This window comes from Heloderma suspectum, chromosome 15 (assembly GCF_057233095.1).
Source record: "Heloderma suspectum isolate Gila_16-S chromosome 15, 16-S_ref, whole genome shotgun sequence".
In the NCBI taxonomy this organism is placed as follows: domain Eukaryota; kingdom Metazoa; phylum Chordata; class Lepidosauria; order Squamata; family Helodermatidae; genus Heloderma; species Heloderma suspectum.
Window position 1 is genome coordinate 3,736,525 of NC_139472.1, and position 12,915 is coordinate 3,749,439.

The window sequence follows — 12,915 nt, forward strand, 5'->3', positions numbered from 1 at the left end:
TTCCAGCAGGCCTTTGGGGATAACTACTGTGGACCTGTGAAAATGTGGCTGTCTTTTAATGTTTTAATATTTTTACAATTTTAATATTGATGATTTAATTACATTTTTAACTTTTGTACAGTTGTATTTATATTTCTATTTATAGGTTTTAATTGTAGAAGTTTTAACGTTGTAAGGCTGCCTTGAGTCCCAGTATTGGGGAAAAGGCAAGATATAAATATAATAATAATAATGATAATGATAATAATATTGCCACACCAACAGCATCCTAACTTTCAAAAGGGTTGTTCTGCTGTGGTCCAACACCAGCTCTGGGGTATGTTTAATCACTAGTAAGTTTGATATATAGCAAGGCACGTGTGGCCTGCAACAAAATGTTGGAGCGTTAGTGCTCCTGTTCACGCCATGCTCTTTCCCATAATACTCCATGCCCCTCCTCCCTGGTGTCACCCCCCACCCCCACCCAAGAGTCAGCATTCTGTGCCCACGAAACACGGTCAGTCCTCACTGAGCTTGTTTTTGGGGTCCCTGCCCCTTCAGGTTTTTTCCCCTAGATATTTTTGCCCTTCTGCAAACCTTGGGGTCTCTTGAACCTGCAGGTACCGAGGTACCTCTTGTGCACAGATGCAGCTGCTCTGCCTATGCAAAGGTGTACGCTCAGAGAACTACAAGTTTATAACTATAAGGCGTACGCTCGGAGAACTAGAACTATAAGCTACGAGTATATAGGTTGTTATTAAGAAACCAGAACAGCCTCCACTTCCATACCAACTGGCCCCATGCAAATACGAGCACGGCCCCACTCTCGCACTCACCCTCCTGGTGAAAAAGCTGCAAGATGGCTGACTCTTGCGGGTTAAAGAAGAGCGTTGCCATGTCATTGTACGTGTCATTAGGGCAGAAGAACGTCTTGATACTCGAATTCACTTCGTCGGAAGAAGAGCCCTAATTCAACAAACCATCAAGCATCACATTTGAGCCTAGCTTCCAGAAATCCAATGTTATCCTTGGCTAACCCGGTGCTGGCCTGATGTGTTGGACTTCAGCTCCCAACACCCCCAGAAAGCATGCCCCCTATTTGTTTTTGTTTTCCCCCTAAAGATTTTTTTTTTGTACTTCTGCAAAATCTTTGGGGTTCCCGAGTCTGCTGCTACCTCCCCACTTGCGCATGGATAGTGCCATTTTGACTAGATAAGCATCAGCACTCCAGCCTGAACACTGAAAATAGAGGGAATGATATAGAATGCATAGTTAACCATAGCTAGAGGAAACTGGTTTAGACATAGCTACTTTTAGCTCTCTTTCTCTTGGGGCACAGGGCTTCTCTCTATTACCTGCAGGCCAAAAGAGCTGTTGTCTCCGTGGTTGGCGGACGACAGCGGCCGGCACTCGCCTAGAACCATGGAAGCGACAAAGACCACAAGGGTGGTCGCTAGACACACCAACAGGCTTTCCAAGACTCTGAAAGCAAGACAAGACAGAATGCGTGCAAGGAAAAGCCATGGCTCAGAACTGGTCGCTGCTGCTGCTGCTGCCGCCCTTTGCTGACCGCCCTTCCCTCCGTGTTACCTCCGAAGGTAGAAGCAGCGGAGGGACACCCCACCACCCCCAAACGGGCTGTAATGCAATTGAGGGCCTGGTGGAACACACTACCAATATGGTTATGGAGTCAGCCCAAAATCGGTACACCAAAGCCCTTCATCCTATGGCGGCCAAAAGAAACCAAGAGACAATGGGAGAGGTACAGTCATGGGGAATGAAAGGTGGGAGGAAAGCAGGTCAGAAGAGGTGCCGGCATCTGCCCACGAGCAATTCCGACCGGAGTCAGTGCTGAAATGCACCATGAAGATCAGAGTTCCTTAGGAGAAATCCTAAGGAATGTGTATTTTCACACCTCTAATATTTTGCCTCTAATATTTGTAACCTACCCAATCAGTGTTATCCTTTATGACAGGGGTGGGGAACTTCACACCCATGGGCCAAATCCAGCCCTCTGTGATTCCCCAGATGGACATATCCCTTTCCTTGCCCCCCCCCCCCCAACCACTGGTCATTTCCTGGTTTTTATGCAGTTTTTCCTCCATCCTAAAAGGCTGAAATTCTTCCTAAGATTTCGCAACTGATACTTAGAAGTTTGAGCTACAATATGCAGGTATTTTTGTGCATTTTTGCGCCTGCCCTCTTTTGCTTTCAGGCCCGCTGGAACGTGCCCCCCCACCCCCAACTTTCCTAAACTGGGATTCAGCCCTCAGGCTGAGAGAGGCTTCCCACCCTTGCTCTACAAACAGCCAGGCAAAAGCTGTCAAGGGCTCCTTGGAGGGCTCTCTCAGTCTAATCCAGTAGCCAAGTCCAGACACAGACAAAGGGATTCTTTTCAAAGCTTTATTCTTCTTTTACAACTTAACAACTCTACAGGTAGCAACTAGATCTGAGCAGCAGCATCCCTATGCCTTAAGTTGGAACAGTTGGTCCCCGTTTGAAAGGCAATTACTGGCAGACCCCTGAATATAAGGACTAGGGAGAATCCCTCCCCTTTTCCCTTGGATCCTCTGGGCGCAACCGTTCCTTGAGCGCCAACCGGGCGCTACGCCCTTTCCGCGCCCTCCATTTGGCGCCGCTCTCTGCATCTGCGCCGCGCATCCACCCAGTCTGCTATCTGTGCTGGGTCACTCCCTGGACTGCTTTCTAATCTAGGAATGTTGGTGGGAGGAATCTCTGTCAGCTGCGGGCCCTGGGAAAAAGGGGCGCGCTCCTCTCCCAGGAACGACTGCTCTTCCTCCGAATCAGAACTACTCTGGGATTCTATGGGCTCAGTGTCCACCCTGACAAAAGCCCAGAAACAGCACCAAAGAGCAAAATAGGAGAAGGGGCACAAGTACCTGACCAGCTTGGGTTTGGGGTGCACATTCCGCATGCGATACTTTGCCAGCCTCTTGTTGATGCAGTTGAAGGTGGCCCCCAGGAAGCCCCCCACAACTCCCATCAGGATGAAGAAGCCCAAGTCCACGACTGTCCACAGGTGGCATTTTTTATCGGATTCCGAACACTGGAGGGGGCAGGGTTGAAGGCACCAGCGAGGACAGAAAAGAGCCAAAGACACGAAGGCTGAGATGAGCCAATGCAGACAACGGGGGTTTCGTTTCACAGTCTGAACCATCGACATGTTCAAGGGGTAAAATCGGAGGTTGACGCAAAGTGAAGGGAGACCATAACCCGCAGCAAAATCCAGGTCCCTTTGCCTCACTTTCTCCTTTTACCCTGGATAAAGGTCAGCTAAAGCAAAATGGTGCCTGGAATGGACAGAGGCCGCAAAGAAACACATCGATCCCCCCCCCCCCCATTTATCTGATTTGTACCCCACTTCCTACCAAGAAAAATGGCACTCAGGGCGGCTTACAATCAGAAATAAAACTTGATTAAAACAATAAGCTGTTGGCGCACGACAGAGAAGAAACAGCATGCGGCTCAAAATACCCTGCAATTCCGGATTCACATAGACAGGAGGAGGTTGCTGTTTCAAACACCCTAGGACAGCACCCTTAACCTGGGTTGTGTTCCCATTGAACCCTTTCACCTCCCTATTTCATGGCAACTTTTCCCCATTGTCTCAAGTGGTGCTTCCTGACAAGGTGACTTGGCTGTAAATCCGGGGGGGGAGGGGGTAATCTTTGGGGGGGCGGGGGCATAACCATTTAAATATACTGTCAGCAAAGAGCAACGAAAAGGAAGACAGGCGGTTGTGTGCCAAGGACCACGTACCTTGAACTCCCCAAAATTCAGCAGTCCTGGGAGCTGGAAAGACCCCCAGCTTCCAAATTGAATCCCAGAGCGGAAGAAGTTCAACGTGAAGGTGGCTGCCATCGAACAGAAGAGCTGGAAGAAAAAGTGTAAGTTTAAAAGGTTGATTCCTGTATTTTTTCAGTGTATCTGAGTCTTCACTCGGCAACTCTGCTACAGTCTTCCCCAACCTGGTGCCTTCTGGATGTGCTTACCTCCCATCATCCCCCTTAATTTCTTTCCTCTTCCCTCCCCACACCTATTTCCTTGTGTGTCGCATCTTCTTAAATTCTAAGCTTGCAGACAGGGACTGTCTTGTATTCCTGATTACACATAAGCAGCTCTAGGAGCCTTTTGGGCTGAGGAGTAGGATAAAAGTACTTTAAAATAATGAACAAACAAACAAAGCAAAGCCTCCCTTTGGTCCTCACCACTTTCCACGTCAGCCCCTGGTTCCAGAAGGAGGAGCCCTCTTCCAGGCTGAACAGCGTGCCCCCGATTGGGGCCCCAAAAGCTGCGGCCACCCCTGCGGCAGCTCCTGCAGATACAAAATCCCTTTTGTCCCTAGGCAAGGAGAAAAGGAAAAACAGGAGGGATTGATCAATGACAGCAGCTAGCAACGCGATGGCTTTGGGGTAGAGCATGTGTGAGCACGTGGCGTGGATGTGCTCAGCAGCTCTCGAGAGTGTTGTTAATGCAATCAACTGTGAAATTTGCTGCCATAGGTTGATGGCTGCCAAATTAAAAGGGGATTAGACCATCCATGCAGGATAAAGCCATCAAGGGCTACTAGTCACGCGTATATATTACTTCCATTACAGGAAACAGAATGCCTATGTACGTCACTTGCTGGGGAACACGAGCGGGAGGGTGCTGGTCAATCGGGGAAGGCCTCTCGGAATAACAACGTCTTCAGGAGGTGCCGAAAGCAAAACAACGTTGGCGCCTGCCTGACCTTCAAAGGCCGGGAATTTCATGGGAAGGGGGCCGCCACACTGAAGGCTCTTCTCCTGGGGGACTCCAGCCGGGCCGTAGGTCCACGTGGGGCCACCAGGAGCAAGCCCTCCAATGGCCTCAGTGACCAGGCAGGTTGGTAAAGAATCACAGAACAGTAGGGTTGGAAGGGGCCTACAAGACCCTCGAGCCCAACCCCCTGCTCAGTGCAGGAATCCAAGTCAGAGCATCAAAGGCGGCGCTCTCTCAGGTATCCTGGTCCCAAATTGTTTAGAGCTTTGAACACTAATACTAATACCTTACACCTGGCCTGGTAGCGAACAGGCAGCCAGCGCAGCTCCGTCAGCAGAGGAGTTACGTGCTGGAAAGGGGCAGCTCCCGACATCAGAGGAGATAGAATGCCTACGTACGCCAGTTGCTGGGGAACATGAGCGGGAGAGTGCTGTTGCACTCATGTCCTGTTTCTGGGGTTCCCTCTCGGGTGCAGGGGCCTAAGAAGAGCTGTTCTGGATCGGGCCAGAGGCCTTTGCAGTCCAGCATTCTGCTCCCACAGTGGCCAACCACATGCCCCAATGGGAAGCCCACAAGCAGGACACGAGTGCAACACCGCTCGCCTGCTACGTAATAGCGGCTGATCCCATTGGCCGCTGTGGGAACAGAGCGCTGGACTAGAGAGGCCTTTGGTCTGATCCAGAGGGGTTTTCTCAGGAGGTGAACCAGCTTCAGTTTTGCGCGATCGATTAAACAACAAAAAGACGTAGAACACTCCATCATCCACGGCTGTGTTTTAAATCTACAAAGCAACAGTGCACAGACTCAGGTTCCCTTACAGCGGAGGTGTTGAAGGGGTGAATTCTATTGCGCAGAAGCTCTCAGGGGCCGCATTCCAGTGGTGGGAGGGGCCAAAGGCAAAGGAGGCGGGGCCAGAAATACCAGCACATTTTAGCTTAATGCTCCTCCTGCCAGTAACTCAGCCCTAGGAAAAGCATTTCAGCCTTTGAGAATGGGGTAAAAAACCACATGAAAGCCGGACTGGTATCCCAGATAGGCTGGATTCGGACTTTGGGCTTGAGATTCTGCACTGCTGTCTTAAGGCATAATTAACTTGTGTTAAACAATCCTGAGTCTGCAGTCTTACTAAGAAAGTAAACACCTTGCTGAACCAGACCAAGGGCTACCTGGGTCAGCGTTTTTTGCAAGCAGGCCAGCAACAGGCTCACCAAAAGCAGGCCAGTTATCCACCACTGGAGTTCAGTCTACCTTCAGCCCTCCTCTGGAGTAAACCACAAGTCAGAAAATAGGTGGCTAACACAACTCATCCTACCCTGAGCCTCTCCTCACCTGCATATGGTACCATACCTGTCACTGCGGAAATAGGGGAAGTTAAACCGGATCTTCTTTAAAGAGATGCTCTGGAACTGTGGGGGGAAAGACAGGTAAGACTCTATGTTACCTAACAGAATGCTAAAAGGCCTCTTTCCCATTCTATACGCAGAACTATCTGTATTTTCTGTGATTCCGCAGGAGCACACACAAAGGATGTGGTACCTGGCAGAGCTTCCGCCCAAATTAAAGTTTTTATCATTATAAAAAAACAAGTCTCTAGCCCTTATGATTGTGAAGACAGACTTGAAGGTGCAAGGGCTACTGCAATCTTGTAAGTCAGACGAAAGGCTGAATAAGATTCCTAAAGATCAGAGGACGCAACCTTCGTACCCCGCAAAGCCCCTGGGCCCGCCCCAGGACTAGCAAAAGCGAGATAAATGATGCAAAATATGAAGTTCTGCCAAGTTGCATAATTCACACAGGTTAGAGAACTGAGCTTTTCTTAGCATGGAAAACTTCTGCTATAAAAGTGGCCTATAGATATCGAAAATAAATGACTAGAACTGGAATTTTCTTTTGGGGGCACAGAATACACACAGCTCAGACACAGATAACAAAACACCTGTTCAAGGAGGCATTGCTGGCTCTGTTGACCAGCTAGGATAAAGCAACCCCTCCCTCACACACTCACCTGAGGTAAGCCGGCCCCTACCACAGCACCGCTGTGGATCATAGGTCCTTCCTTCCCCACAAAGAGACCTGGGAAAAGACACATCGTCAGCCTCCTTTAAAAAAAACATCACCCAGAGCTGGAAGGATTAGAGACATCAGAAAAAGTTTTCTCAAAGATAGAAAAACCCCACAGAGATCCTCTTACCTCCAGCAACGCTGAAGAGCACCCCAAGGGCTTTGCACACCAGAGTCCGGAGCCGAACAATCCCCGGCACCTTGACGCCGTTCAAGTAGCATTTGATCTCCGGAATGCCAGAGCCGGCTGCCACGGGCTGCAAGAAGAGAACAGCTGAATACTAAGAAGGAATCAGGACAAGGGGAAGCGACAAAAGCCAGACCTACCATTAGGTAGAGTGCAGTGACCGCCCCTGGAAGCAAGTGCTGGGGAGTGGCAGCAGCGGCAGCCCCCCGACTGTCCTCCTGAGCCCCCTGGTCATTCCCTCCTGTTGCAGGACAGAGCTATTTGTTCCCCCTAAGTTAGCCTGCTGTCCTCAGGTGTGGTGGAAGATGCAATCTTGGTGCCACTGTTAAAGTAAGATCAGCTGCTGTACACAGAATGGGAGGGTGCCCTCTTGTCCTTTGCAAACTGTCAAGCGGCACACTCCCTCAGGCCAGCCCTGGGAGGTGAGCACACCGGTAGAGCACCCGCTCTGCGTGCAGATGGCCCCAGGTCCAAACCCCAGCTAGGGCTGGGGAGAACGCCACTCTGTCCGAGACCCCGAAGAGCCAAAATACAGAGCTAAGTGGACCCATGATCCGACATCATACATTCAAAGAAGCCAAATTCAGGGAAGATAGGTCTTAAAAGCACACGCGTACACCATTCGAAAGAAAACAACAGCAACAAACCCTCGCCGCTAAATGTACCAGTGCTGATAACACCTCCCTCCCTTGCACCACTGCTGTGTGGATTTGGATCCGCTCCCCCCAACAGGGTTAGTCACAGAGGGTTTTAAGCAAGCCTCTGCAGTGCTCCTAGAAGTGCAGGCTCCAGGTTTTCGGGGCCCTAGGGCAGGAGTGGGGAACCAAATTGGGGAATCCAAGAAGGCATCGTGGGCCAGATGGGAAACCACATTGCAGCAGACCAGATGGGAAACCTCCCATACCCTGGTGCAAAACGCCCTCAGTGGGCCCACCTCTTCTTCACTGCTTTCTCGGCTGCCCTTTTGCCAGCCCTGTCCCTTTTGGCCCAATCTGTGCAGCCACCCAGCAGGAGAGAGGGCAAGCTGAGTTGCAACTGCCACTCCTTCTCCTTGCTCCTGTCACTACTCACTAGCTTACAGGGAGCTGGTGAAATGGCAGTAATAGCAAGGAGGTAGAGCAGCAGGGCCAGGGCTCTCCAGGATTGGTAGTGGGCCCATCTGCTGGGATGTGGGCCTTGGCATGCGCCCAACATTGCCGACCCCTGGCACTAGCTCTTAGCCACCTCCATGCCAACCGGGAGGCCTACCAAAGCACCGGAAATGGCTGGGAAAGGCAAAACTGGCTAAAGCTGGCCTCAAAGAAGGAACAGCCTGGGAAACAGGCAGGGTATTAAGCCAAAAAAGCAAGGAGTGCCTGTGTGCGCGCACACAACTATGACCGCGCAGGTGATCATCTGTGAGCCGGGTTTTGCTTCCACAGCTTCATAATATTTTCCAGAGAGAGAAGCAGGGAAAGAGGTTGTTCAAAGCCCCCAGCTTCTTAGTCCAAGCTTCTAACCACTTGCCTAGTCACCTGGGGAAAACGCTTATCAGTGGCAGGCGAACAGGCAGGCAACCTTTCATAAACAGGAAGAGACAGCTTATCTCCCTTTTTTTCTCTTGGATTATCAGCATCCCACACATGATTAACATTGGTGCATGCGAGAAGACAGGCTGGCAACAAATCAGAGAACTTACTGGCCAGGCTGGCTAATTAGCATTACCTGGATCAAGACAAGGAGGCTGGCCAAGAAGATGAAGGTCAGGTTAAAGCCCAGCAGCTCCAGCAGGGATACCGCAAGGCAGCCTTTCTCGCTGCACTCCTCCACCGCTGCAGGGACGGAGTCAAGGAACTGGGCACAGCTGGGCTGCCTATCTTCCTACATCACCATAGATCACCTCTCCGCCTTATTCCCAGCTGACCTACCTGCATGGCCAAAGCTCCTAGACCAAACATTTCTAAAATATTTTCTTCCACTTACTTCAGAGATTTGTAACCTGCCTCTCAGGATGCACTGCCCTCACAAGGCAGCTCACAATATTACAATTCTACCCACACTGAGCCCAGGGAGTAGGGCAGGCTACAGAAACCAAATGTCCCAAGGAAAGTCGGAAACACTTCTCAGATCAAGATTCTTTCTTGAATTCTCCCTCCCACCCATTCTGTCATTGCTGCAGTAAGAGCATGGCCAATGAAGTTAAAAACATGGAGGGAGGATACAGCTCTGTACAATACGGAACTTGAATCTGGAAAAGAGTCGTACAAAGAAGTCCACAAAGAGGCCCACCTGGGAAAGGAAAGAGAGCAGAGGGGTTACAAAAAGGAGGCCTAATACACCGAGATCTTTGTAAACCACCCAGAGAACTTCAGCTATGGGGAAATATAGAAATGTAATAAATAATAATGGACCGTCCTTCCCCAAAATAGCACCCTCCAAACGTGTTGGACTACAACTCCCATCATTCCGAGCCAGGTTGGGAATGATGGCAGTTGTAGCCCATCACATTTGGAAGGCAGTGGGATAGTGGTGTCTGAATTAGATTGTAACCAGCAATCACTATACGCCACACCTCACCTAACAAAGATGTAAGAAATGCACACATCCATCCTTCACCAAAGAGACAAGCAAGCACCTTACCATCCCTGTGCAAACTCCAATGGCAAAAACCATCACCCACTTCACCGCTTCATACCGCTGGCCTTTCTGCAAGGGAACAAGAGAAACACACAGACGCGGCTTACTGTACCAAAGTAACAGGAAGCTTAAACGGATTCCCCGCAGACATAAAAATACACAGCATAGCCACTGGAGATGAATCCTTGGATCCTCTCAATTTAATTTGCATTCATCATTATTTTTATATTATTACTACTACTACTACTATTATTTCAGGTTTCTAGGCCTCATGCTGTAGGGATTGGGCCCAGCACCTCTGCAGACACAACCTAAGGTGTGGAAACTGATTCAGAGTCAGACAGGGAGGAGAGGGAAGGGGCTGTTGAAGAGCCAAGGTTGTAGGAGAGTAACAGTCACAGAGAGGATGATGTCCTGATGCCAACTAATCAGCTGGATAATAGCTGGCCAGAGCCCTCTCCACCCCTGGAATGCAGGATCTCAAGGAGGAGGAGTAGTTGGGAATCCAAGGATGAGACAGCAAGTCAGGGGGGAGGAGCAATGACAAGTCATAAGGCATTCCAAAAGACTGGCCACCCGGGAGAGGTCCCTCCAGAAAGACCCACCCTAACGCCGAGACTTAGAAAGCCACTCAGGTTGTTGAAGAGATGGCTGGCAGCAGTTTCGTTGCAACTATCTAACACACTGCATTAATCGAAGGGAGCTAACTGTAGTCCATGTGGTCATGTATTATGCAAAGCTTGCTAGAGACTTAGCATTTTGCTGTTGTTTGTGGATTCTGATTGTACCCTTAGGCACTGTTGATTTGGCTGTAGCTTGCATAATAAAAGTAATGGTTTAGCCCTCCGACTTCCCTGTTTGACCACAAAACAGACCAGAAGCGAAGCACTTAACACATGGCCCCTTTGAAAACACTTCCATGCTTTCTGCAAAAGGCTTCAGTGTTCCATATATGCAGCTTCTGCCCCAGGGCAGACTTTGAATTGGGGCTTAAGCCTCCAAAACTGGTTTCAATACCAAGGCTCACCCCTGGAATATGTGGACTAGCAGAATTTCCTCTGCACATGCACATAGTGCCTTTTCCTCACCACTGAGTCTACTAGAACTGGTCTTCTCATAATCAAAAAGATCCGAATTTCATGAGCGCTGCGGAACATGTGACTGAGTTTCAAAATTAAGCATTGCTCTGCATCCAGCTAGATTACAGACCACATACAAATACGTTACTTCCAGTTATGTTCCTGTATTTCAGAGATGGGAACCTTTGACAGAGGAGTTTCCCAGCCTGGTCTGAGAAGGTTGGAGAGCCTCTGTCCCCTCTCCCAGCAGTACAGAAAGGCAGGCTTCCTCTAGTGCAGGGAGGGGAAACCGCCAGCTAACAGTGGAGGTATCCTTCCCCAGGCTGCCTTTTTCTACCACTGAGAGGGATTGTCTTTTTCTCCATGCAGTGACAGGCATGGAGCAATTGCTTTCTTTCTGCATGGAGAAACTCTGCTATGCTGTCAGGTGGTGGCGCTTCAGGGAAGATCCGTCCCCTGATGTCATCCAGCCCCCAGCATGTGAACCAAAGAGCAATCTAGCCCCCAGGGACTACAGAGTTCCTCACTGCTGCTGCATTAAACACATGGCTGCAACTTCTCATACAGCGACAGCTGAACAGCGGGGCAAAGTAACATATTGGTTGTTCCCATGATCTCAGCTCTCCTTCACCAGCTTACCTTGTTGTCGAGACTTTCCAGGACTTCCAGGTAGGGTTCATTGATGCAACGATCATAGTCCAAACTCTGGAGAGAAAAAAGGCAAGAACATGAAAGGAGGAGACACACCCAGGAGGAGAGACATACCAGGAGGAGAGGCCCCCAGAAGGGAGAGAAGAAGACCGATACAGTCACGCCAGCATTTGCAAACCGATGTGGTTTACCGCTCACACGTTACAGCAGTTAAGGGCTTCTCCTCTCCCAAAAGAAAGCAGCTGAGCCTGGCTAGGAAGAGTCCAGCAGTCAAGCCTCTTCAGCAGGTTTGAAAACAGCTAATCAGCTAGGGTGTGTGAAAATTGCCCCCAGGTGACAAGGCAAGGAAAGTTTTGAGGCTGGATGAGAGTTGTAGGAGGGGTTGCTTCTTTCCTTCAGGCAAGGGGGTGACTAAACCAAGATGGACAAGCCACCTAGTAAAATACTGTGTAGTAGTAATCATGGGCTAATAAGGTTTTTCTGGATTTGCAAGGCTGCAGAAGAAAGCAACCAAAGGGATCGGGAAGATAGAACACATTCCTTACTAGGAATACCAACATTTGTGGCCTTTCCATTTAGAAGATGAGTAAGGAGAGAGAGACATGATTGAAGTTTATAAAATTATGCATGGTCTGAAGAAGAAAAAGATTTTATTTCCCCCCTCATAAAAAAAGAACCCAGGCTTCATCCAACCAAGCTGAATGGCAGGAGATTCAGGACAGACAAAAGGAAGGACTTCTTTATACAACCAATATTTAAACTGTGGAACTCGCTGCTACAGGATGTGGTGACGACCACCAACTTAGTTGGATTTAAAGGGGGATTAAACAATTTCAAAGATAAGGCTATCAATGGCTACTAGTCATGATGGCTATATGCTACTTCCAGGATCAGAGGGAGCTACTGACCAGTGGCTTGTTAGGGTCCATAACACAATGTCTCTCAAAACACGCCTTCCCTTTCAAGGCAGCTAGTTGACAGCGAGGGACTCCACAAGATGACCCTCTGCTCGACTAGCCAATCCCAATTTCTTAGTGTTATACGCCAGGGGACACAGTCTCTGTGTGAACATACGCTGCTCCATTCGTTCCTTAAGCACTCATTTGACAAAAACCTGGCATGTCTCACCTCGTAGTCTTTGCGCGGGAGAATCTCATCGTCTTCCTCCTCTGTTTCACCCAGGATAGTCTGGAATAAGCAAATAAAAGTCTTAGTTCAAACGTATTTATTTATTTGTTCCATTTCTATATTGCCCAATAGCCAAAGTCTCTGGGCAGTTCACAACAATTAAAACCATAAGATACAGCACAACAAAACATAACATAAAAGTTTAAAATGACAGTATAAAGCCAAAGTAAAAATCAGCAGCAATGTAACTATTTAAAAATACAATAACGGACTTAAAAACAACAGAAACCGGAGGACTAAAATGCCTGGGAAAATAAAATCGTCACCCAGTGCCGAAAAGACCACAACGCAGGTGCCAGGTGAGTTTCTCTGGCGATCGCATTCCAAAACCGGGGTGCCACAACGGAAAAGGCCCTCTCCTTAGTAGCCACCCGCCTCAGGTCATTTGGT

The 12,915-nt window shown here is 49.2% G+C and overlaps 1 protein-coding gene across 6 annotated transcripts in view; it reads right to left on the reverse strand.

Annotated features, from left to right (window-relative positions):
- Nucleotides 1-12,915, reverse strand: part of CLCN6 (Cl-/H+ antiporter 6) — a 29,521-nt gene that overhangs the window by 12,627 nt on the left and 3,979 nt on the right. For 5 of the 6 annotated variants that reach the window (XM_084821811.1, XM_084821809.1, XM_084821813.1 and 2 more), the window contains exons 2-14: nt 12,466-12,525; nt 11,326-11,391; nt 9,611-9,676; nt 9,193-9,259; nt 8,696-8,802; nt 6,935-7,061; nt 6,749-6,816; nt 6,091-6,149; nt 4,209-4,341; nt 3,760-3,873; nt 2,880-3,046; nt 1,335-1,461; nt 816-945 (exon numbers count right to left, since the gene is read on the reverse strand). In XM_084821811.1, the coding sequence (XP_084677937.1) occupies nt 816-945; nt 1,335-1,461; nt 2,880-3,046; nt 3,760-3,873; nt 4,209-4,341; nt 6,091-6,149; nt 6,749-6,816; nt 6,935-7,061; nt 8,696-8,802; nt 9,193-9,259; nt 9,611-9,676; nt 11,326-11,391; nt 12,466-12,525 (1,291 nt within the window). The remainder of the gene's footprint in view (nt 1-815; nt 946-1,334; nt 1,462-2,879; nt 3,047-3,759; nt 3,874-4,208; nt 4,342-6,090; nt 6,150-6,748; nt 6,817-6,934; nt 7,062-8,695; nt 8,803-9,192; nt 9,260-9,610; nt 9,677-11,325; nt 11,392-12,465; nt 12,526-12,915) is intronic. The other variant, XM_084821812.1, reaches the window with a different exon arrangement.